The 27,018-nt window shown below is 39.6% G+C and overlaps 1 protein-coding gene across 1 annotated transcript in view; it reads right to left on the bottom strand.

Annotated features, from left to right (window-relative positions):
* The window catches only part of ARID1B (AT-rich interaction domain 1B), a 405,049-nt gene that overhangs the window by 91,521 nt on the left and 286,510 nt on the right, over positions 1 to 27,018 (bottom strand). The window contains 1 exon segment of the mRNA XM_068550751.1: positions 2,868 to 2,957. Coding sequence (XP_068406852.1) covers positions 2,868 to 2,957 — 90 coding nt within the window.

The raw sequence follows: 27,018 nt of genomic DNA on the forward strand, positions 1-27,018 counted from the left end.
TCTGCTTCTTTCATTACTTCCTTAAATAAGGGGGGGGGGCAGATATACAAACTGTAAAGGTATAAATGAAGTTAAATTACTTTTCAATACATGGGAATCAACATTGGGGAATTTTCTAGCAACAGTTTTCTTAGATTTATTTTGCACTATATATACTGTTGGTACATACCAAATGATGGTAAAACAAGGAAAAGGTTTTCATTATTGTACCAAATCATTAAAATATTCGTGTCGTTTGCCATGAAAACATCTGATCAAGCGTCATTAGGTAGGAGCTGACGTTTCTTCCTAGATTTTAACAAATAACAAAGCCATTTTTGAAAAAAGTACTTGCTACCCAATTTTAGAGGAAATTTAACTCACGCATGGCAAAGCATCATGCGACAGTCATTTTTAAATAAGTTTTCCTTCTCAGGGGTTGTCCAACCAACAAAAGGCACGCAAGGGATGCACATGGTGCATGCAGCACAGGCTCAGGGGAAGTTTGAGGAATACGTTCATGAAAATCAATTCAGTTTTAGCAAATCGTGAAACTCATTTTTGCTATTTGAAGGAAATGGTCATTATATTAGCCAGATTGTTATGTATCCACTACTAGTTACCAAGACCACACTATACATAAGAGGGGGAAAAAAAACCCCAAAACATATCAATATAGTGGTTCCCATACAGTGACACCAGGGGAACATCCTCAATTTTGCCTTGCAAATGTATGAAGTTAAAAGTTTGATTTAACTACATTTCCTGTTATCTCATCCTTCACATTTGGTTTTCTACATTTTAAAATTCCTTAAACATTTACCTGGAGGAAGGGGTTGGAAAGACACTGGAGGATGTGGAAGGGGGTTCTCTTTTTTAGTTCTTAGCAGTAAAGGTTAGAACTGTAGGACTTCCAAATAAGGTATCTCTTATCTTTTGATCCTTGCAAAATTAGCAGAATTCTCGCAGTAGGAATGATGTTTCAGGGACATGGTGAAGATTAAATAACAAAAATCTTCATTTTAGCTCTGGGTCTGGCCTGAGTGGGCTTTCAGTGTAGGATAGTTTCTTTTATCCTTTTTTCTTCACTTTCTTGACCGAGCCACACAAGGTGGGTACAACCCACGGCCAAGAAAAGGAGTTTGGGGAGAATTCCCCCTGCCTTGGCTTTAGTGCTCTCTCCATGAACGTCTGTAATGTCTTCCAGACAACCAGAGTCATATGAGGAGTTAACACAGAACAAGCAATTGATAGAGAGGATGTGAGATGCAAGACTGATTTATAGGAGGCCGCAGTGGAAAGTTTAGAGAAACAAATACACACATAACACAACTACGAAAACATATTATAGCATCGTTATGAGGCAGGGGTTATGCCCAAGTGTGGTCCTCAGATCACCAGCATCAGTGATACCTGGGAACTTGCCAGGAATGCAGACTGTGAGCGCGTCACACCTCACACCTACTGAATCAGAAACCTGGGGGTGTGGCCTAGCAATCTCGTGTGACAAGTTCTCCAGATGATTCTTGTGCACCGTAAAGTTTAAAAACCATGAACTATTCCATTATTAAGACATATTGTAGTATTTTGATAAGGGAATTAAAGTATTAATTATACATTAAATTATAATAAAAGTTAAATATGTAAAGGTATTAGAAATTAAAATTTCATTTTATTCTTACTAAACATTCATTTTAACACGAATGATATATAGATAAGGCTAATTCATCTTTTCACTGGTATTACTTTCTAAATAACACATTGCTGAGTTTTTAATATGTAAAATAACTGAAACTTTATACTTATAATTCTAATTAGAAACAAATCATCATCTTTACAACCCATACAGTAATAATTATAAACATTAGGGGTCAGAAGCCTTTAAGTATCAGTTACCAAGCCAGCAATTTCTGTCTTCGGGGCGGGTGTGAAAGAGGAAGGGGAGTGAAGGAAAGTGGCGTCTCCATGGGGTGGGGCAGATGAGCCTTGACCCACAGGCAGTGGGAAGCGACTCGGCAAAGCACTAAATAGTGCAGCAGGCTTATAAGGCCCGGTCTACACCCCGGTCTACGCTAATCTGGATTAAAGTCACCACCTCCACCATCAACAAAAGTAGCTGTACTTCTAAAGGGGAGAGAGAAGACAGAAGCAAACAAAGGAAGGCCTAAGGCTTCTATCAAGGCAATAACATATGGGGGTCAACATGCAGAACTGAGTGAAAGGTCAAAGAGTTTGCAGATGTGGGACAACCTGATTGTTCAAGGGCTTCAGGAGTAGCTCACATTCTTTTCTCTGGCTCTGGCACTAACTTGTTTCTGAGAATGGGAAGGTCATACAGAACCTCTGCGGTCCTCATATTCTTTATTCATAAATTGAGGTGAACAGACTCTATCATCTTTCAGGTCAGCTCCAGTTCTAAGATCCTATAATTCTACGATACAAGGTCTTACTATGTGTTTAAAGTTTTACTGTTAAATATCATGGGACAAGTAACTGATCAAACCAGCTAAACAGACACACATACTTACAATACTTTTTTACCTCATTAGGACCAATATCCAAATTGAATCATTAACAGTCATTTTTACACAGCTAGATCAAATATCAGACTATAGTCATGTATAAAGTATACTTCATGGTTCTATGTGGACATATATATTCTTTGGGTCTTGAACTGCACTTTGGTAAAACCACCCAATCTGCAAGAAAGCATCCTTCTTTTCAATATTTATTGTTACATGTAGGTTCTTATTGATTACTTTCATCTGATAAGGAAACATAATATCCTTTTAAAAATTATTTAGAAGGAGGTGCACAGGTAAGCAAATTCATATAAGCCTTATATACTCAAAACACAAAGGTATGTAAGATAAGAATTGAAGACCAACCTCTTTCCTGTGGCATTGGTGACTGGCTCAAGGCAGGATGAGAACTGGATTCTGACTGGCTCCCAGGTGGCTGAGGAGGCATCTGACTGCCTGTAAAACACAGGAGGGGAAGTGGGGATAGGGAACCCTCTGCATTAATGTTGCAATTGTGCAAAACCAAGACACAGTTAAATTTAATCTCCATGTTCACAAAAGTATGGCTTCACAAAGAAAAACATATAGCTCAAAGAGTGATATTTTTACACTTCTTTTGGTAAAACAATGAGGAAACAGGCATAAACATATTTATCGAATTACCTCCTGAAAAGTTCAGTTTCTTACTGTATGAGTTCCCAAATTCACAGACAAATCAATCTGTAGCTGAAATCTCCTGACACACACTTCGACAATGCATTTAACAAAATCCAAGACTGATGAATTAAACTCATCCTCCTGAGTTTAGACTAGTCTCTAAGTGGGAAGGCATGAATAGTGGCCAACAATTTTTCATTGGTAATATTTATTCAATATAGTAATATCAAGTGACTTCTAAAAAATCTTTATAATAAGTCAGAGATTTAACAAAAACTTAGAGGAAAAACTCAATTAAAAAACACACTACTATAAAATATAGTGTACATTATCATTAAAGAAGAAATATTATTCTGTATCTCTTTTGATCTTTATTGCTAATAAAGCAATATTTACCATCTATTTGATTTCCATTTATTTAATTTCTGCTGTTTGTCTTTCAAATTATAATGTAAGCTCCTAGAGCCAGGAATCATGTCTTTTACTCCTTTAATCCCTCCATTAGCATAACAAATATTTAATAAATCTTTGTTATTTAATGGTCCTTAATCTGAGAATATGAATTAAAGCAAAAGATATTTACTGTTTTATTAATTAAAGAGAGACAGTGAATCATGTGAAGGCTAGAGACAGGATTTTGAAATTTAAGAATCATCAGAGGCACTTGACAATCTCAACTCACTTTCTGCCTCAGAAGTTTAGATACATTTCTGAGACTAAAAGTATTATAGAATAAAAATGGCAGTTGAATTTAGCATAATCCTCAAAGCACTGTTTAACCATTCATTTACTCTTGGACATCTGTAGTAAATTAGTATTAGTACCAAATAAATAAAGTAAAAAACACCTACATTCTGGGTGACAACTTGAAGGGTAAACACTGCCATCAACACGGCTACAGATACACAAAGCATATGAGGACCATGCTATTTTTATCTTCTAACCTCCCCTTTTACTAAAATAAATTGGAAAGACAGAAACACACACACACACACACACACACACACACACATATACATACATATCCATATATACCTGCATATATATATCCCTACATAGCCCTCTGGTATGGTAGTCTGTGATCACGCTAGATCAGGTGAACTGCTTTGACACCATAGGACCCACTTCTTGCACAGTTCTGTATATTGCTAAGAGGAATCACAGTTATTGAGTAGAGAGGGAAATTAATGTACTGAAGATTACCACCAATTCACCTCGGCAAAGGTCGTGATACAGAGCCTGGTGTTTTACACAAAAAAACAATCCCTTCTTGTGTTTTTAACCTGATGGAGTCTCTATTAGGCCAGGCAGACTGAGTACAGACCAGGAAGAGAATGGTCTCTGAGGACCACCCCTCATTACTAACTCTAATAACAGCTGTATCTGTGACAGCCAGAGAGGCAGGAAGATGAATTTCTATCTAGATAATAGGTATGAAGAGTTGTTAAAATACAACTATAAGAAATTCTCAAACTGTTTTTGGGAGTTTAGTTTCTCACTTTTAGAAAAGAATGTAAAACGTATGAATGTATTTGAATGCTGCTGGGTACAACTGCCACTTTCATTCTCAGATAAAGTGAAAATTAAGAGCTGAGTTTATAGACACTGAAAAATGTGCTGTGAAACCAGTAGGAGTTAGAGCCACAACTAGTATGATAAAAGACCTAGACAAACAGCAAAGAATTTGTTTAACCATTCATCATTTACTCTTAGACATCTGTAATAAATTAGTATTAGTACCAAATAATTAAATATAAAGTAAAAAACACTTACATTTTGGGTGAAAACAACTTCAAGGGTAAACACTGCCATCAGCTTGGCTACAGATACACAAAAGTTGCTGTGTGTCCACTCAGGGTCATGTGGTTCCTATGAAATACCCTAAGGCCCCCAAGCTCCAGTCCATTCAGAAACTTAAAAGCACTCTGCAGCCAAATACTGACTTTCTAAAATGTCACTGGGGAATCAGCTGCAGTAAGACAGTAAGCGCTTACATTATAATGATTGTTTCTGCCTGACAGACTGGATTCATAGACTCATGACAGTAAAAACAAACAGTAATTCTACGTTAATACAGGACACCACTACTTACACTATGCACGCCCCAGGCACTGCTCTTACATACAATATTTCAAGTAAAAATAAAAAAGGCTGTAAGAACTCTCATGAATTCATAAAATACTTCCATATCCAAGCAGCACCACTGGTTGTCTGGTGCAATTCTAAGAGAGATATCTCTAAAGCAGTGAGCTATCTACTCATTTACTAAATCCACCCTTTAAAGAAACAAACAAGAGCCTTTTCATGGTAAAGACAGACTTGCCCAAACTGTTTAAAATTCTCCATTTGCTTTCAACCCCTATCTTTCTATCAGTAGTTGCATAGTTACTAAGAAATAACTTCATCCCCCATTAGCACAGGTATAAGCACCATCACAGCAGATGATGAATCAGAAAACACGTCTGAGAAACATAATATAGAAGATTCATTTCTGTCCACTGTCCATATAAAGAAGAAAATTTAGAGCCCTTTGAACCAACTGAATTGACTGAACACCTCCAAAACCATGGATTTTTATATGACACGTTTGATGTAAGTAAAACCTTTTGGTAATTATTTTAAAAGGGAACGTTGCCATATATAGTAAATAAACCAAATTCGCAAGAAGGCTTTAACATTAAAACTGAGTTTTTAAAGAAAGCCCCGTTTTCCCCTTAGTCTGTGTCTATAATGATGTAAGCACAATGGGGGGGGGGGGACTGGAAAAAAAACTATCCTGTGAGATAGAATAAATTCCACCACTTCACACTGATGTGTTCATTCTTCAGTGACTATGTACACAATATTGTCCTAAATTTTGGTGCAACAAACTAAGAAATGAAACATCAATAAGTCACCTGAATTTCTACTTTTGCTGACTTAAAATTGTAAGCACAAGTCTACATTATAACTTTTTACAAAAGAGCTCTATGTTTAATGAATTTTAGACTCAGAGAAAAGTTATAAAGCTATACAAGGAGCTGCCTTATATTCCTTAGTCCACCTCCCCTTGTGTTCATATCTTATAGAACCTTTATATAATTATCAAGAGGAACAAGATAGTACAAGATTATTAATTAAAGATATTTGAATTTCACCAATTTTTCCACTTAACGTCTTCTCTTTTTCCATTCTAGGGTCTCATATCGCATTTAGTTGTTATTTCTCCTTAGTCTCCTTCAGTCTAATCAGTCTTTCCTTATATTTTATGACCTTGATGCTTTTGAAGAGTACTGATCAGTCATTTTGTAGAATGTTCTTCAATTTGGCTTAGTCTGTTATTGTGTCATGACTGAAACGAGGTAGTGCATTTTGGTACCACAAAAGTGTCATGCCCTTCCCAGTTCATTCTACCAAGGGGTTCATGACATTGATGTTTCATTTGTGGTAACCTTTACCTTGATTACTCGGCAAAGCTGTTGTCCACCAAGCTCCAATAAAAAGTTACTATTCTGCCCTTGGTAATTGATAAGTATCTTAGGAGATATTTGAGACTATGCAAATCCTGTGTCTCCTCAAACTTCCATCCACTAATTTTAGCATCCATTAGAGAATCTTGTCTGCAACATTTATTACAGTGGTGTTTTGCTAACGGTGATTCTTTATTTCCCTCTTTCCTTCCACATTTGTTAATGGGAATCTATTACAAGGAAGAACTATCTCTTCTTCTCTACTTGTTTACGTATTTATTAGACTGTTTGTATCCATACAGACTCAATGTGGCAGACACACTACAGAATGACTTCCAATGAGTCACACTCTTCTGTAATCTCCACCTCTTCACTGAGGGCAGAACCTGTGACTTGGCTTCTAGCCAAAGAATATAACAAAAGCGATGGGCTATCATTCCTAAAATTATTTTATATGGCAAAGTTAAAGGGATTTTACAGATGTAATTAAAGTCCCTAACCGGCTGACTTTGAACAAATCAAAAGGGAGGTAGCGCTGTGTAGGCCTGATGTTAAAAGAGGACTTAGGCTTCTCTGAGCTGAAGGATGCTCCTGGTGGCCTTGAAGAAGTAAAGCTTCTACGACGTGAGCGGAGCCACAGGGCAAGGAGAGGCAGCCTCTGGAGCCTGAGGGCCTCACTTCTACAACCACTGGAAATGAATTCTTCTAACAATCTGAATGAGATCGGAAGCAGACTATTCGCTAGTTGAGCCTCCAGATGAAAACGAGACCATCCAACACTCTGACTACAGCCTTGTGACCCTGAGAAGAGGACCCAGTGAGGCTGGGACTGGACTCCTGGCTAGAGAAAATGGGAGATAATAAATGTGTGCTGTTTTAAGCTGCTAAATTTGTGACAATTTGTCATACAGAACAGAAAACTCACACACTTGTGGATTAAAATCCAACCTTGCCATTATTTTGTTGCTCAAATTGTTCCAAATCCTTATTTTATTTTTTTCAAATCCTTATTTTTGTTTATTATTATTTATTTATTATTTATTTTTGGCTGTGTTAGGTCTTCGTTTCTGTGAGAGGGCTTTCTCTAGTTGCGGCAAGCGGGGGCCACTCTTCATCGCGATGCGCGGGCCTCTCACTATCGCGGCCTCTCTTGTTGCGGAGCACAGGCTCCAGACGCACAGGCTCAGTAGTTGTGGCTCACGGGCCTAGTTGCTCCGCGGCATGTGGGATCTTCCCAGACCAGGGCTCGAACCCGTGTTCCCTGCATTGGCAGGCGGATTCTCAACCACTGTGCCACCAGGGAAGCCCTCAAATCCTTATTTTTGGAACCACAAGATTTTCCAGGTTCATCTCTTTTTATTGGAGGATGGTGTTCAGAGACTAAGATCTGGGCATTGGGTCTGCTCATTATTCCCGGGGACTTATTGCTTCTAGGCCCTCTCAGTGAACAGAGGTAGGAAACATGTATGTACACTAATGCATACATATATACTCTGTATCTTAGTATTTATTTGTGTGTGTATGTAATCATGAGTTTATGCAAATACCTCTAACTCCAATCCAAAACTAGAGGGTACATTTTACCCTTCTCCCTGTCCTTATTTATAAGTTCTTTCTCCAACAGTAAGAAAAGCAGTTCTCATTATCTAAATCAATTTACACATTGTTCAATTCTGTTACATACACAAAGTAATTTCAGAATTACTAGACTGTATCCTTATGAAAAACACCGAGTCATTTGTTAGGGCTCGTATATCATTCTGAGTTCCCTTCGCATACTGATTGGTTTTAACTGTTTTCAAATTTGGGGGGTATGTGAAATACTTCTATGGTTCTAAGAGTCAGAGCTACACAAAAAGACATATGCCCAGGAGTCACTCCCTCCTCATCCCTGCTACCTTCTTCCCATTTCTCCTTCTTCCTACCCCTTTTCCCATCTGCCCTCTATAAATAACCAATCCCTTTAGTTTTTGGTTTATCTTTATCTTTCACATATTTTTTTTTGCATAAATGAGAAGATAGCTGTATATTCCCTTATATTATCTTCTTCCTTATGTGAAAAGTTGCATATCCTAGGTTATCTTTCAAGCTTTGCTTTTTCACTTGACAGCATGTCCCGAGAGTACTTCCTATCAATTTATAGCATTTTCCTTATTTAAAAAATAGGTATATAGCTCTCCTTTCTGTGAGTGTTCCATAGTTTACTCAACCACTTTCCCATGTACAGGCATTTAGGTTGTTTCCAATCTTTTGCATATGCATTTCTGTACTGTTGGAGGCCTATCTTTAGGGTAAATTCCTTGTAGAGGGATCGTTGGGTCAAGAGGTTATGTATTTTCAAATTTCCCTCCATGACGCTTTAATTGTTTTGCTATTTGTTGGTCTGTGAAATATTTCTATGGTTCGAAGAGTCAGTTATATAAAAAGACATATGTACCTATGTACAAAAAGACTTACATTCTCATCAGCAATGTTTGAAGGGCTTGTCTCTCCATAACTTCGCTAACAGAATATGCTGTCATTTAAAAAATGTTTGCCAGTCTTTATGTGAGACATGGTATCTGAGATTTTTGCATCTGCATTTCTCTAATTCTGAGTTTGACCACTTTTTCATGGTTGAGGGCTATTTTTATATTTTGTGAATCTGTTGTTCTTGTCTTCCCCCCATTTTTCTACCTGGGTTTTTAGTCCTTTGTCCTGAAATTTTTAATAGTTCTTTATAAATCAGGGATGTTAGCCCTTTGTGGTATGAGTTGTGAATATTGTCTCCGAGTCTGTCAGCTGTCTTTTGTTTATGGTATCTTTTATAATGGAATTTTTAAAAAGGGAATCAAACTCATCCTTTTTTTTTTTCCATTAATTTATTTATCTTTGGCTGCATTGGGTCTTTGTTGCTGCATGTGGGCTTTCTCTAGTTGCGGCGAGCAGGGGCTACTCTTTGTTGTGGGGCACGGGCTTCTCATCGCGGCGGCTTCTCTTGGTTGTGGAGCACGGGCTCTAGGCACGCAGGCTCAGCAGTTGTGGCTCACTGGCTTAGTTGCTCCGCGGCATGTGGGATCTTTCTTGACCAGGGCTCGAACCCATGTCCCCTGCATTGGCAGGTGGATTCTTTTTTTTTTTTAAAGGAATTCCTTTATTTTTATTATTTATTTATTTATTTTTGGCTGAGTTGGGTCTTCGTTTCTGTGCGAGGGCTTTCTCTAGTTGCGGCAAGCGGGGGCCACTCTTCACCGTGGTGCGCGGGCCTCTCACTAGCGCGGCCTCTCTTGTTGCGGAGCACAGGCTCCAGACGCGCAGGCTCAGCAGTTGTGGCTCACGGGCCTAGTTGCTCCGCGGCATGTGGGATCCTCCCAGACCAGGGCTCGAACCCGTGTCCCCTGCATTGGCAGGCAGATTCTCAACCACTGTGCCGCCAGGGAAGCCCCCAGGTGGATTCTTAACCATTGCGCCACCAGGGAAGTGCCTCATCCATTTTTATTTTTATTGTCTTTGGGTTCTAAGTCATAGTGAGAAAGCTTTTCTCTGCACCAAAGTTAAAGAGGAACTCAGATTTTTTCACGTACACATGTGTTTTCATCTTAATCTACTGGGAATTTTTTTGTTTGTGTGGTAAGAGATATGGATCTAATTTTATCTTTTGTGATGAGAACCTTTTAAAGTCTACTCTTACAGCATGTTTTAATGTCTAGTGAGGTTTGTCCTCCCCCAACTCCCATCCCTGCTTTTCCTTTTTCAATATTTTTTTAGCATGTTTGTTTTTTCTATCTGAAGTTTAGTATCAACCTATCCAACTATATAAAATAACTTGTTGATATGTTTACTGGGATTACACCAATATTCTAAATTAACATAAGGAGAACTGATGACTGTTGGGTTCATCATATTCAAGAACAGGAGATGGCTTTCATTTGTTCAAGTCTTCTTTAGTTTCTTTCAGGTACATAGAAGTTTTGCAGCACATTTTATGTTAAATTTATTCCTGTGCATTTCACCTTCTTTGTTGCTATTACAAACAGGATTTTTTTTTTTCCTACCAGTAGGTCTTCTGTTTATTGCTTGTGTATAGGCTACTGCTTTTTGTATGTTCACTTTATATCCTGCTACTGCACTGAATTCTTTAATAGTCTGAATTAATTTATCATTGATTCTCTGGGGTTTTCTAGGTTTACTATTGTATCATCTATATAGAGGACAGTTTTACTTCTATGCTCATTCTTATGCCTTTGAGTTCTCTTGTCTAACTGCACTGGCTAATGTTTCTAGAACACTGTTGAATAGCTGTGGAGACAGTGGTCATCGTGCCTTGTTTCTATCTTAGTGGAAATGTCTCTAATGATTCCCCTCACCACATAAGATATTGACTTTAAAACTAAGGCATGTGCATTTTACCATGTTGAGAAAGCGTCCTTCAACTGCTATTTCCTTGAGTGTTTTTTATCATGATTGGGTACTGAATTTTATTAAAGGAAATAATATTTTTCTTTATATTTGTTTATATGGCATATCATATTAATGGAGTTGTTAATATTGAACTAACCTTGCATTCCTGGAATAAATCTCATTTAGTCATGGGGCATTATTTTCCTAATGTACTACTGTATTTTCTTTGCTAATATTTTCCTTAGAATTTTAACACTAGGATAGGTTTTGAGGGGAATTTTTCTAATTAAAAATAGCTTTTAAGAACTGGATCAAGACAATCATCAATTAAACAATTTTATGAACAAAACATTACGATTTTAGTATGTAACAAATTGGGAGAACAGGCTAATATGTATACTTTTGGTAAATTAGCACACATCTAGTAATGTGTAACTTACAGTGGATGGACTGAGACATGAATATATTACATCTTCATATACTTCATAGACCAAGATGGTGGGGCGGTCAGTACTCACAAGTGCTAAGTTCTGTTTCTTACAGGCAACACAGTCTTGACAATCCCCATAGTTCTTATTTTACTTCTCTGTATTGTTTGTCTCATCTCACCAGAATGTAAATTCCACGAGTATGGAGAATTCTATTTTTTCCCTACTATATCCCCTGAACCAGACATATAGTAAGCATTCAATAAATATTTGTTGAATAAATAAGTGTGTGATTGATTACTCCAGAAATCAAGTGCAGACTAACAGTTAATTAGATCTTTATAAGCTATCAGTAATCATGTAGTTTTATCTTATTATTCTAGATCAGGAATAGGCAAACTTTTTCCTGTAGATTGCCAGATAGTAATAAATTCCAGGTTTTGCAGGCTATATGTTCTCTGTCTCAACTATGCAACTCAGCTGTTGTAGTACAAAAGCAGCCATAGACAACATATAAACAGAGGAGCATAAATAAATCTTTACATACAAAAACAGGTGGCGAGCTGGATTTGGCCCAAAGGTGGTAGTTGCTGACCCCTATTCTAAACAATAATATCATTAAAAAAACATTCAGGAACACCTGCTCAAAAAGTCAGTAAATATCGAATGGTATTTATTAACAACAGCAATGACTTAAAAAGCTGGTACACTCTCCATACTTAGTAAAGAGGCCTCCATAAATAAATGTCAGTAACAGAATTTGATTTACGTCCTCTTCAAATTAGATCTAGTATAGGATGCACTGGATTCCCCAGCACTTAATGCAAATGCAGGTCTAAGACTTAAACGGCAAGTGCATTTAGCAGATATATTTTTAGAGAAGTGGTTCCTTGTAGTTTTATTCTTCCAACTTTTTTTGGCCAGACCAAAACAAATAAACAAATCAGAACTATTGATCAGATGTAATCATGTTTAAGTTATACTCCACCACTGTTGTGTTGGGGTAGCAGAGAATAAACATGAGATGAGTAGGATTTCTACATTAATCATTTACTTAGACTAAAATTTCCCTTGGTTAATTCCTTTCTAAATTACTACAGCATACAACTATAGAAACTCAATAAGAACAAACACAGTAACTCTGAACTACAACAGCCTCTAGCAAACAAATCATTCACCCTTTTAAAAGTAACATTGTGCTATCTCTAAATAATACTAACAGACAAAGAAATACCCAGAAATCCCATTTTTCAAAAGTTGTACTGGCCAGAGAAAAAGCATTTCTTCCCTTCACACTGTTGTAGCTAAAAAAAAAAAAAAAAAAAAAAAAAAAAAATCAACCAACCTAAGATGGATTTAGTTATCCAAGATGGAATAGTGATATAACTAATCAACATGGCAAATCTGGAGTTTTAATGACAGACACTAGCTGATCTCAAATTTACTCCCAGGAATCCATTCTCTCCCTCCAATTTTACTACATTAGCTGACATTGGGCAAGAGTGGATAAAGACAGAGCAACATCTGGAATGCATATTTATTTGTCTTAACAAGTTCTTATATAAATTGGGGATGGTTTTACGTGAATGTAAAAAATGACATAAAAAACCACTCTGTACTTCCCATATACAAGGCAATGTCCTAAATGATATTCCTCCATTAGTAGTTCAAGAGGATTGGCTTCTTAAAATTAACATGAAACGACACATTGAATCATAGAAACCTGAAGGATTTTGTTGGCCAATCCTCCTCAGTAAGGGTCTTTAGGGTATGTGGGGATCATGAGGTGTTCAGTGACAAAGTCTTGGATCCTATTCATAAATTTTTCTTGAAATTAACAAGGGTGAGACAGGCTTGTTAGAAAATGTAGGGCAGCTGTGGCCATTGTCGAATACTGAGAAGAAACGAGGACTGTTTCCAGTCACTTGGTGAATAATTCTACTATGACTAAGTTCTTTCCCTGGAATGCTGCTACAGAAATCAATATATATTACATAGTTTTTAGCAATTAGCACCTGAATTATTCTTCTGCTCTTCAAGAATTCTTGGTGGTGTCACTAACTTTAGTGAGGAGTTTAAAAATAAAAAACAACACATTGTAGAAACTACTGCTACCAATCACCAATGCATCACAGCCCTGACCAACTTTCATTTTGTACTTCCCTCTATTACTCAGTTCTGCGCATCCCAAACTAAGACACTGGGTTGCTTTTTTCTAATATATCCTCATACTTTCTTCATGTTATGGAAGTCAGCTCTCTCTCAAGCAGAACATGAGACTCTCTCCCACAGTCTGACTTTACAGATTTTCTGTATGATATATTTCTTTTCTAATTCTTAATTATTTTTATTTTTGGCTGCATTGGGTCTTCGTTGCTGTGCGCGGGCTTTCTCTAGTTGCGGCGAGCGGGGGTTACTCTTCGTTGTGGTGCGTGGGCTTCTCATTGCGGTGGCTTCTCCTGTTGCAGAGCACGGGCTCTAGGCATGTGGGCTTCAGTAGTTGTGGCACGCAGGCTCAGCAGTTGTGGTGCACGGGCTCAGTAGTTGTGGCACACGGGCTTAGCTGCTCCGCGGCATGTGGGATCTTCCCGGACCAGGGCTTGAACCCGTGTCCCCTGCGTTGGCAGGCAGATTCTTAACCACTGCGCCACCAGGGAAGCCCTGGATGATATATTTCTTATATTCTGCCAGTCCCTGGTAAGAACACTGTAACTTCTTTCCATAGTAGAAGCTATTCCTTTCATTTCTAAAACACGAAGTACTGGTTAGGATCTTTTCTTCTGCCACGGTAAAAGACAAACATGATTTTGTTAAGAGACGGCAATGGTGGATTGCACGGTGGGCTCCATATCTATGGAAATCACCGAACATCTTACCTAAGATAGTATCCAAACCAGAGTGTGATTAGATAGTGCAGCTCTGCAATGCAAGCAGCGAGGATTTCATTGGTCATCTCTTTAGTAAACTTAAATACCTGCATAATGCCTAAGAGCAATGGTGTGAGTGAAAAATGAGTTTTCAATAATCCATAAATTCATCGAATATCCTAGTCTTAGGCATTTATTTAGATGTTAGAAAATCCACAAATTATTTTGAGTATAGCATCGCTCTGTCAGTGTCTTCTATTTCATTTGCTTCAATAAAGGGAAAAAAAATCTTTCTTACTCAGATTCACAAAGCCAGCTGGCTGCCATCAACTCCAGTGTGCTCCAAAGCAGACATTAAAAATATGGAATCTGCTCAGGGTGCAGCTTAGTGCTTACAGTGAAGAGTTTACTGAAGGGCTTGACTAGGGACTCACAGCACTTACTATTGTTTGGTGTGTTTTAAATAGGATCTCGCTCTTTTACCAGGAGGTGCTGTATCAGGGTACGGAAGGTGGGAAGGCAGCTGTGAACAGGCTGTCAACACAATTCTTTACTGTGAACCAACTCAGTCTCAAATTAGAGCAGTATAAACCAGAAAGTAACGTTTTCACCTACCTGTACCCTCCAAATGGAAACACAGAACCACAGCAACCTGGTCCCCCAACTTTAAAGAGTTAGCATGAACCTTGGATGACAAACCTTTCTATGTCTCATGGCTCAAAAGTTCATTCAAAATACGGTTAGATTTTCATCAGTCCTTACCCAAGATACTGCAAACTGTTGATGTGTCACTGGGTCCTAAAAATATAAATTAGTACTGCAAAGGCATACTCAACTTGTACACTTCTAAGGCATTAGGGTAATGAGGAAATTCCCAAGATGCCCCGAACATGACAGAACCCTTACAAGAGCCACGTATCTTCACTCTAAGCAAACAAACACCAGCTGGATTAAGTTTCCAACTATTTCCCCCACTGTAGTCTCAGGGTTATGAGTTTTCCTGTTAACCTTACTGCTGAAGTCCAACTTAGAGTAGCTGCAAAGGCTGATCACTTGACAAGTGAAAAACAAAGCAAATATGATGCATTCTACGTAAGAATTACGCCTTCACAGGGCTGTACTACAAACTCTTTGGGGTTTTTGTTTGTTTGCTTGTTTTTATTTTGTAACTTGTTATAATACATTATTATCTCACCTAGCCAACTGGATTCAAACCAGAATTTTTCCAATTGCCCTCTGTTACTAAGTACTAAAGTTACCTAATGTCTTTCACATGGAAGCCAGTCCGATAGCCTCATTACCTGACACTCATTAAAGTCCTTTTGGGTAGACACTTTCCTATAGAAAACTTGAGGCAAGAAACTAACTCTCTCACAAAGTGCACGACAAGTCAAGTCAGGGAATACAAGGCAAAACAGACTTCTAAACTTTACTCTTTGGATCTCTAAAATCTTTGATTCAAGATAAATCAGAGCCCTAAAACACTTACCTACAGGAGGAGATTTGCAGCATTAACATATACCATTCTTAGCTTGGACTGTTCCTAAGAGACCTAGAAGGGGTGGGAGAGGTGTGGTGCCTGATTTTACTGAGGTGTGACTCTCAGTCCTGTCCTACAGCTGGCGAGGGCCCGAGCAATGTGGCTTAATCTGGCTGCCCCCCGTTCCCAGTGCTGTTCAGTTCAGACCTTCTTTACTCCCCTACCAACTCTGGCGAAGTGAAATAAACAACCGTTCCTTTGTGAGAAAAGAAAAAAAGCCACTAAATAAAAGACAAAACCTTAGAGAAAGTTTATCCACTTTAGTTAACTTTCAGTGTGAAGACATGTATAGGAAATAGGTAATATGACCAAAGATGTGATTTGGTTGAAAGCAGGAGCCACTTCCATCTTTGGGAAACTTGAGGATCTCAGGAGGTATCCCTTATGAACAACAGAAATGCACGAAAATATATAAACTCTCATACTGAAAATCTGCTCAGTGTCTGTGTTCAGCATCCTCATAAATATACATCCTCTTCAACAGCTTTAAAGCTAAGGTATACAATCCAAAAGTCTTTGGGTACAGAAAAATCTTTGAGGAAAGAGAAGTAGATTTGTGTTCGGATATAACATAGCTGGCCTGTCCTCCACCAGGAAGTCTAGATCCATAGCACTCTGTCATCTATAAGAAATAGGTAGGTTCTGAACTTTACTCATGCAGAACACCAGACATAAAATGCAGCATAGCTACCAGCCAAATCGGTTCTAATCCTTGCTTTGACGTTAGGTAAGAGGCAGGGGAGGGGAAACCATAGAGCAGGCAGTTTCTATTTCATGAGAACAAATTAATAAAAACAGAACTTAATTTCCCCCTACTCTTACCCATTCTTATGCCTCCTCAATATTTTTCCTCTTTCTGAGACTCCTTTTCTGTTTGAGAAGCTTAATATTTGGCTGCCTTCTGAAGAAATGGGTATAGTGACAGATGGAAGACTTGTATTCATCCTATAATTCAGAATAAGGGAAAAAATCGACTGCTGTGCATTTAAGGTTCTAACAACCTTGCAATTTTGTATAGTCGTTTCCCCCACCCGTTCTTTTAAAGAAATCTGCTTTTATTTCGTTAATAACTAACCACAGTTGCAGCAGCATGGATCCGATTAGCAGTTCTTACGGTACAAAGGGGAGAGGGAAAAAAAATGCTGTGAACAGGGTTGCCAATTTGTCCACCTGGGCCCCCAGGAGAAAGATTAGATGAGGCGCCTGCCTGCTCCCTTTTTTCCACTTGATCGCTGCTCTATACTGCCTGATAGAGACAGGCCTTTTTAAAGCCAAGGCACTTTCTTTCCTTTAATAACAGTTTCACTCACCTCCATCCCCTCTTGTCACAAATTTCTCATCCTGGGTCCCAGCAAGTCAGGACGACTCTCAAGTGTAAACATAAGTAGCTGTGGAAAGTACCACACGCCGACACTCACCCGCACGGAGCTGCTGTGCAGCTACTATAGAGACCCACAGAGGAGTGTCCTTATGCCCTGCAGGGAGGGGGCCCCTGCTCGCATTACTGCCTGAACCATCTCCCCCCCTCACCCCCCTCTGTGGAAGAACTGTCTTCCATGAAACCGGTCCCTGGTGCCAAAAAGGCTGGGACCGGTTCTAAGAGGCACAGCCAACACTTTACACTACTTTAGTATTTTAATTTAAAGGTACTAGCGGTAGCCAAGTGGGGAAGGCAGCAATGATGTGCTCAGGGCTATGCCTCTTAGGAACAAAGGATGGCCAGGGCTACCGGCAAAGCAACACTCTAGGGGTGACTGCAAAGGGGCCTCGTGGGCAAGCCCAGGTCACGCAGAGCCTGATGCAGGGGCCATTCTGAGAGAGCAGGATGTCGACTGTGGCAACACAGAGACAAAGGAAGACGTTCTGGATCATACCCTCATGTATTTTTAAAATTTATTAATTTACTTATTTTTGGCTGCGATGGGTCTTCGTTGCTGTGCACAGGCTTTCTCCAGTTGCGGCGAGCGGGGACTACTCTTCGTTGTGGTGCGCGGGTTTCTCTTGCTGTGGAGCACGGGCTCTAGGCACGCGGGCTTCAGTAGTTGTGGCTCATGGGCTCTAGAGTGCAGGCTCAGTAGTTGTGGCGCACGGGCGTAGTTGCTCCGCGGCATGTGGGACCTTCCCGGACCAGGGCTCGAACCCGTGTTCCCTGCATTGGCAGGCGGATTCTTAACCACTGCGCCACCATGGAAGCCCTCCTCATGTATTTTTTAATCTCTCTTTTATTTCAGGTTTTAAGTAAATGTTCAGATATGCTTTTGAAATGTATCTTTTTCACGAACAGACTTTTTTTAATCTTCTTCTACTTGTCACTTTCAAATATCTGGAGCCTATTATTCATGTGTTGCTGAAGGCCAAATTCTAGTCACTAGCTAATATTTCAACCTCCATGTTTATCCAGCCAACGCTGATAATGGCTACTTGGGAAACGGGAATATTATCTGGGTAATGACAAAACTCTCCCCGTAGCCAATCTGTTTCTAATTGGCCATTTTCTTTGAAGATACAGTTAGTTATTAATAATAGATATTTATTAAAAACAATGAGATGATGAAAAAAACTGGATATCAGACAATCCCAGAATTTTGCCACAATACTTATGTGACACAATTTCTCTGTATGATGGATTAGAATCAGGCAGGGTCTACATATGGAGAGGTCTGGTTTAAACTGACAAATCTTGGGACCACTAATTCACGTTCTGTTTTTGAGGGGAAAGAAAGTAGAATAATCTTATTACAGTGGAATCTCTTTCCAGAGGGAGGGAAGTAGAATGATCCCATAAACTGTGAAACACAGATGCAGAAAGATGGTTCCCAGCCTATAGGAAGAAAGGTTATATAAGTTATAAATTTTAGTACTTTCTTTTCTTGAATTCCTGTTTCTTCCAAGACAACTGTGAGCTCTTTAATTTGGCCAACATTTTTGGAGTGCCTCTTACTTGTCAGGCACTGTTCTTGGCACGGAGGATAATAAGGAAGCAATGATCACTGCCCTCAAGAGGCTCCGGGGCTATTTGGAGGACCCTAGACAGTAGGACTCTCTTTGGCATGGAGGGATAGGTATGACTTTGCAAAGGGAAAGACAATGAAGTTGGGTCTTGAAGGATAAGTAGGAGTTTGCCAGCTGGTAAGGGGCAGGATGGATATTCCAGGCAAAAGGAATTCAACTCTAGGAACAAAGATCTGACACAAAATCACTCTTAGTAGAATTGAAACAGGGAATGCTAAACTAGTTCCCTGTGTCCACTTCTAGTAAAAAGCAATGACGCAACATAAAAAAAAGTATGCACTAGGGTTCAGCTCTCTAAAAATACATGTTTTTGCCTTTTTTTCCTAGTAGGATTTAAATGACATGATTCTTGGATTTTGTGTGAAACAGAATTAGGGGAACAATTGTGAAAATAAGGAATTCTATTACTAACTGAATTAAGCCTGAGAATATAACAATTATTTTATCACAATAATTTTTTTCCCATGACATTACAACTTCAACTGAATCAGACCCTAGTTATAGAAAGTTAAAAAAAAATAAAAAAGCAATACGCAGCCCTCAAAAAATGAGCCATTTATCCCTAAGCTTTTCTATGACCAATACATACATGACCATAACTGGGAACACTAGCTTCCTTTTAAAACATGCCTTCGGAACACTTCAAGGGAAGTGTTGGGCTGTAATGGACACAGCTGGTCTCTTGCATATTCCAGAAACTCTTTCTTTGCATTGCTTCTAGAGCACCACACTCTCCCTATTTTCCAATCCCGCCACTGGCTGTTCCTTTTCCTCTTCATGGTCTCTACATTTTGGAGTGCCCTAGGATTCAGTCCTCAGAATTCTTCTCTCAGTATTTCTCAACCTTGGCTACACGTAATAATCACCTGGAGAGCTTTAAAAAAAAAGTTCATGGAGTATTCCAGTTAGAACAATTAAGGTGGCATCTCTGGGGTCTGGCCTAGTACCAGCCTCTCCCAGGATGTCCTGTATAGCCAGAGTTGAGAACCACTGACCTTTACTCATTCCCCGGGTCAGCAGTTCCCAGATCGCAACTTCAGCTTCAGTTAGGAACTTGTTGGAAACGCAAATTCTCCAGCTCCACCCCAAACCTGCTGACTCAGAAACTTGGTGTGGGGTCCGGTCACCTGTGCTTTCACAAGCCCTCCAGGCGACTGTGATGTAGGCCAGGTGTCCTAGGTGATCTCATCTAGAACTCTAATGACTCATAAACTGTTTTCTCCAGCCTAGATCTCTACCCTGAATCCAGAGTCTTCGTATAACCAGCTGCCTATTCAAAATCTCCCTTCGGATGCCTAACAGGCATGTCAAATGTAACATCTTCAAAATCAAACTCTAGATTCCCCCTTCAAACACTTGTTCCTTCCTTTGTCTTCCACCATATAGAACCACCATTTACCAATCTCTTGGGCCAAAAACCTTCTGCCCCCGCTACTGCTACCCACACATCCAGCCATGACCAAGCTTCCCCTAGGCTACTGCAGTGGCCTCCTAACCAGTCTCACTGCTTCTACCCGTCCCCTCTACAGGTCACTCAGCAGCCACAATGATCCTTTTACAGCCTGCAATGGATCACGCCATCCTCTGCCTTCTCTACCATCACACTTAAATTCCTAAATTCCAATCATAACCTACAAAGCCCTATATAAGCTGGTCCTGGGTCGCTCTCTAATCTAACTGCCTACCTCTCTGTGTCCCCTGCCCAGCACACCAAACACATTACTGATTCAGGGCCTTTGTACTTGCTCTTTGCTCTGCCTGGATACCTCACTCCCAGATATTCACATGGCTTGCTTTTCACCTTCATTCACTGAGCCTCTTGTTCAAGTATTAATTTCTTTTTTTTTTTTTTTAACTTATTTTATTTATTTATTTTGGCTGCGTTGGATGTTCGTTGCTGTCCACGGGCTTTCTACAGTTGCGGGAGCAGGGGCTACTCTTCATTGCGGTGCGCGGGCTTCTCATTGCGGTGGCTTCTCTTGTTGTGGAGCACAGGCTCTAGGCACAAGGGCTTCAGTAGTTGTGGCATGTGGGCTCAGTAGTTGTGGCACACGGGCTTAGTTGCTCCGTGGCATGTGGGATCTTCCCGGATCAGGGCTTGAACCCATGTCCCCTGCATTGGCAGACGGATTCTTAACCACTGCGCCACCAGGGAAGCCCTCGAATATTAATTTCGTAGAGATACATTCCCTAATTATTGTCATCTAAAGAAGCAATCTGATTTTCCCCCCTAATAGTAAGCTATATATTGGATTGGCCAAAAAGTGCCTTCGGTTTTTAAGTAAAAATAAAGGACACATTTTTCATTTTCACCAAGAACTTTATTGAACAAAGTATTCACTGTTTCGTTCCACTACCTTCTGCCATTTTTCAGGCAACTTCATAATTCCATCTTCCCCAAACTTTTTATCTTTTTGAGCAAAGAACTCTTCCAGCTGCCTTTTACAGTCTTCCAGGGAATGGAAATTTTTTCTATTAAGAGAATTTTGTAAAGACCGAAATAAATGGAAATCTGTAGGTACAATGTCTGGTGAATATGGCGGAGGAATCAGAACTTCCCAGCCAAGCTGTTAACAGTTTTTGTCTGGTCATCAGAGAAACATGTGGTCTTGCATTATCCTGATGGAAGATTATGCGTTTCCTGTTGACTAATTCTGGATGCTTTTCATCAAGTGCTGCTTTCAGTTGGTCTAACCGGGAGCAGTACTTGTTGGAATCAATCGTTTGGTTTTCCGGAAGGAGCTCATAATAGAGGACTCCCTTCCAATCCCACCATATACACAACATCAAATTCTTTGGATGAAGACCAGCCTTTGGTGTGGTTGGTGGTGGTTCATTTCGCTTGCCCCATGATCTCTTCTGTTCCACATTGTTGTACAGTATCCACTTTTCATCGCCTGTCACAATTTGTTTTAAAAACGGAACGTTTTCATCACGATATCCTTTGCTCTTTGTAAGACACTGTGCCAGAGAGAATTATGTCCCAACCTCCAACAAAAAAATCCCATGCCTAAATCCCCAGGATGATTGTGAATACAGTACCTTACATGACAAAGGGAACTTTGCAGTTCCTAAATTAGGTTAACAATCAACAGATCTTAAAATAGGCAGATTATCCTGAATTTCTGCATAGACAAAGTGTAGTCACATGAGCCCTTAAAAGCTGAAGAGCAAGGCAGAGGGAAAATCAGAGAAATCTTAAGAGAGAGAATGATTTAATGTTGCTGGCCAGAAGATGGCTGGGGCCATGTGTCAAGGACACAGGGACCTCAGTCCTACAACCACAAGAAACTGAATTCTGACAACCTTAGTGAACTTAGAAGCAGATTCTTCCCCAGAGCTTCTGGAAAGCTACACAGCCCTGTCAACACTTTGATGTTTTAAGACCCTCAGCGGAGAATCCAACCACACAGTGCCAGACTTACGACCTACAGATCTGTGAGATAATAAATGGGTGATGTTGCAAGTCAAAAAAAAAAAACAAACAAAAAAACGGAACGTTTTCATTACGTTTAAGTAGAGAATCGCATGCGGAAATACAGTCAAGAGGGTTTTTTTTGCTTAACTTACGCTTAACCCAAACATCAAAGCAATGAACGTAACCAAGCTAGTGCAAATGATTTTCAACGCTTCATTTGTGTACTTTGAGTATGTCGGCTATCTCCTGCATGGTATAGCGTTGATTGTTCTCAATTAATGTCTCGATTTGATCGCTGTCAACTTCAACTGGTCTACCCGACAGTGCAGCATCGTCCAGGGAGAAATCTCCAGCACGAAACTTCGCAAACCACTTCTGACATGTTTGATCGGTCACAGCACCTTCTCCCTACACTGCGCAAATCTTTTTTTGCGTTTCATTTGCGTTTTTACCTTTCTTGATATAATAAAGCATAATATGCCAAAAATGTTGCTTTTTTCTTCCATCTTCAATATTAAAATGGCTACACAAAAATTCACCAATTTTGGTAAGTCTTTTTTTAAGTTCACGCTGATATGACAGCTGTCACATACAACCTAACAAAATTGTTTCGAATGAAGTTAAAGACAATTGAGTGTTACTAGAGCCATCTTACAGAAAAAAACGAATGAGCCTTTTGGCTAACCCAATACTATTTGTGTATTTCTTGTCTTTCTCATGAGAACTTAAGTTTCATGAGGACAGGTCCCTTTATGCAGTGTATTTTCTCCAGTTCTAGAAACATGCCCACAGCATAGGATGCATTCAGCACTTTGCTGAATTAATGAATGAAAGAAGAAAATGAGCAGTTGGGCTAATGGGCTTTCCTCAGGATATCACCTGATTTACCCAATAGTGAAAGTGCAACATGCTACTTAAAAAAAAAAAAAATTCAATGAATTAATCCATTTGGCATCCTCAGCAAGGTCACATTCTTGGCATTCAGCTATATGCATTTAATGCCGTTTGCAAGTACAAACTCCTATGTCACTTTCTGTTTGGAAGGGAGAGTATCAACATTAACAATCCCTGGTTATATCATTTATAAACATGCAGATGTGGATTATTAAAGATTAATGCACTTTAGGATTGGTGTCAGCATTCTGTTTGTCTCTTGCCGAAACCAATTCTGTTCTTCATTAGCCAATGACAACCCGTATCACCCTGTTATGGAAGAGGAATCAAAGGTGCAAGTGTGTGAACTGAGAATAAGTGATGAAACTGATTAGTAGGAGACATAACGGCCATAATCAATCAACGCATCATAATAATCCTGGCCCCAGGATTATCAGAAAATAGGGAAATAAACATGACACTCCTTGTAAAATGGTTTTGTTCCTTTCACAACTACTATTTCTTCCCTTTAGAAAACAGAGTAACACATCAAAAGTTTGTGGAATCAACTTTAGGAACATCTTGACTGTAAGAACTATATGCTTTATCACCATTTTCCAAAATGTAGCTAAATGACTTTCGAAACTTTTACTTCTAGGCTAAAATTAGTCCCTAAGAGTTTCTTCTGTGCCCCTCCCTTCCGATTCCTCATTCCCAGTGAAGACAGAAAATACAGCAGGTCGATGCCAACAGCGTTCCAACGGTGGCAGCGTGATGCTGGTTCAAGAAGCAACAATACTCAGTTAAGCACAAGTCGAGAACACTGACAGTCCACTCAGCTCAAGAAATGAAAACAAACAGTGAACAAGGTGTTTGAAGTGCTTCTTCAGTGAATAATGTAAAAAAAAAAAAAAAAAAAATCGTGGAGAAGTGGGACTGGACCGCTGGATCCAGCACGCCAGCGCATTCGTTACTGCTGATCTTACAGAGCAGGATGAGGCACAAGATATTACCTTGGTGACACAGGCTTTCCTACATTTTCATATGCAGAAGATCAAAGAAAGGGAATGGAAAACGAGAGGAGAGTTTAAACTGAACTGCCTGACTTAATTTTAACTAAGAGGGGGAGCAAAAGCAAGTGGGACTGTGTATTTTGAGAAAATCCCCACGCTCTCATTTCTGAATGTGAGAGGAGGATAAAAGGCTTACTTTGAAATTTGTTGGGATGGAAGAACTGGAACGATTTCTACTTTTGGAAAAGAAGGAGACATACTCATTCCCCAGTTATCAGGATACCTGACTTGGGTCAGGAGGGACCTCTAAAGGGCAGGGTAGCTAAGGATCCTGGAGCAGCTGCTTCAAATGCAAGGATCTGGCTGCAGGTCAGCAGTGGGGAACCTGCCCTTTTGAAACAGCAGGAGACCAAGGTACAGCCAGGATCCTGGCTGAATTTTAAATTAGTATCTTAAAGGGGGAGGCTCTAATAACCAGTAACCAAGCCACAGAGAGCTGCAATGGCATCTCTCTAAAAGACAAAATATATTGTTGCTTTCTTAAGTTCTGCTAAGCATCATTTGGAAAGGATCTGAAATTACTGCTTTGTATAACACACAAATATTTTACTTTGTAAGGGAAAAAAAATACTGGCTGAAGTTCTCTTTGGTTTGTAGAACTGCTGAATCGATGTTTTCTGGGCTGCCACAGATTAAAAACACGAATATATCAATGGCATTTTGTGTTTAAGAATTTTTTTTTTTCCTGCACAGCTTGCCAATAAGCAGCATGCACCTTCCTTGCAACAAGCTGTTGCAGGATTTCTACTTCGAGAGAAGCCAAAAAAGAACACTTGATAGATGTTTCAAAATAAGATTACCAGGTAGGGTGACTGTGCAGACTTTCAATAAAAAATTTTAGAGATTCTACTGTTATCATGAAAGGAAACTGGTTTAGAACCCCTTACATATAGAAATTAGCTCATAATTTGACCCTGAGTTTTATTAAGCAAGGATAAATTAAAAAGTGAAAAATTTACTTATTTAGGATGGGTTGAGCGTGAGCCCTAAGAGTTCTAAGAATCCCAGGGGAATGGATTAAAAAAGAGAGAGACACTGATTTACACCCTCCGGTGTTCATTTTTCAGGTACTAATCTTGACAAATTAGACCAGGAACTATCATTTCCTCTCACTAAAATCCTTCCTGTTCACTCCAGCCTATGACTAACTCCTAACTGCAATTCATTTTTCTCTTTCCCATTATAGCATCCTTCCAGAATTTGCTTGTCTGAATGTCAAATTAAGCAAGAAAATTAGCTTTTTTGACCAGAATATCTTCTTGTTTGTATCTGCAGCTATATCAGCTCCTACAGAAATCTACTTAGCTCTCACTTTCAAAGCAGAGGGTAAACCAGGTGAGCACTTATACAGAAGAACTCTAAATATACCACCACGCTGTCCAAAGAGTTATTTTCCGTATTTAATCTAACATGTGCTACCTTTTTTGGAATTCATTCTTTTAGTGTCTAAGATTTTCCTGAGGGGCACAAATTCATTATGGTTAGTTGGTACGCTGGATGCATTGCTCACCATCTGGGAACTGACATGATAAAGCTTCAGAGAGTCAGGCTTAACCATAAAGTAACTGGTGCTTTATGAAAGTGGAAGGGCTATCTCTGGCAAAGCCATTTCTGCAGGCTCTTGAAACCTGTGGTCCTTTTCAAAGGACAGCAACTTATCTGCCAGGTATGAGTCTATGTAAGTAAAGAGGGACAGAGCAGCTCCACCCAGGGAGGCACATGGGCAGAGATTCTCATGGGGGAGGCTCCAGCTGGCTGGAGAGGGAGGGAAAGGAGTGCTTCTGGGGGCGGGAGGCATGAATGGAAAAAGATTGGAGCAAGGAGGGCAGCTCTTAAAAGACTGATGAAAGACCACTCTCCCCTTGCCCTTCTTCTTCCTTTACATCTCTCAGCTCTTAGAACACCCTGGCCCACGGCCTCGTGCTCTCCTTTGGCCAGCAGTCAATCTGGGGAGGGGCAAGGTAGGAGGTGAGACACCTCCAACAGCAAAGCACATAAAACTTAAAAGGAGGGAGTTTTACTCTCATATCTGATGAAACTTTATTTTATTTCTGTCTATGACAGCTAGGAAAATGTTGACTTTGATTGGTCTTCTCATAATAAACACGTAATACTATGCCAGAAAAAGAATGGTTGGAAAGAAATGTCTCTTCATCATGACACTAATGTGAATACCTAATTTTCTATCTTTGGTCCTAGTCTACAATAATCAATAGCCCTTCGGCTGTCAGATGAAAGTGACTTTAGCTCCACCTAAAACTGGATTTGGCACAAATGCCAAATGCTAAAAAAAAGAGTGGGGAAAAATCTGTTCAGGAATTTACAGGTTCTATCCTTAGATCTTTGATAATAAAACCGATGAACTATCCTCAACAGCCTGAACATCTAAAGTTTTTATAAACAGAACTGTTTATTAGGCTATGAACAGTTAATATCCGCCTGCCTATCAGCAACCCCCACTGTTCACCCTTCCTAATATTTAAACACTGTTGCTGCTTATAGCACATGGAGGAAAAAGCTGACAAAAGCCTTCGGCCAATAAAATAAAAATAAAAACAGTTCGGCTTATTTACATTTTTGCTTTGTTAGTAAACTGCAGTGGTTGGTTCTGGAGGCAAGACAAGTGAAATTAACATCCACTAAATCCTTTGGCAACAGCAGTGCATTCTGCCGTTGTGCTGTGTCAGCTTCCACTATGTGTTAGGACGAATCAGGCCCAGTGTAAGACCTACACAATACATTCAAGACCCAATAGTTTATTCTCCTTAAATCAAGGTCAATAACTCTAGGCTGTAACCCAGGAAGCAATGCAATGGGATC

Source organism: Eschrichtius robustus, chromosome 9, assembly GCF_028021215.1.
Source record: "Eschrichtius robustus isolate mEscRob2 chromosome 9, mEscRob2.pri, whole genome shotgun sequence".
Lineage (NCBI taxonomy): Eukaryota > Metazoa > Chordata > Mammalia > Artiodactyla > Eschrichtiidae > Eschrichtius > Eschrichtius robustus.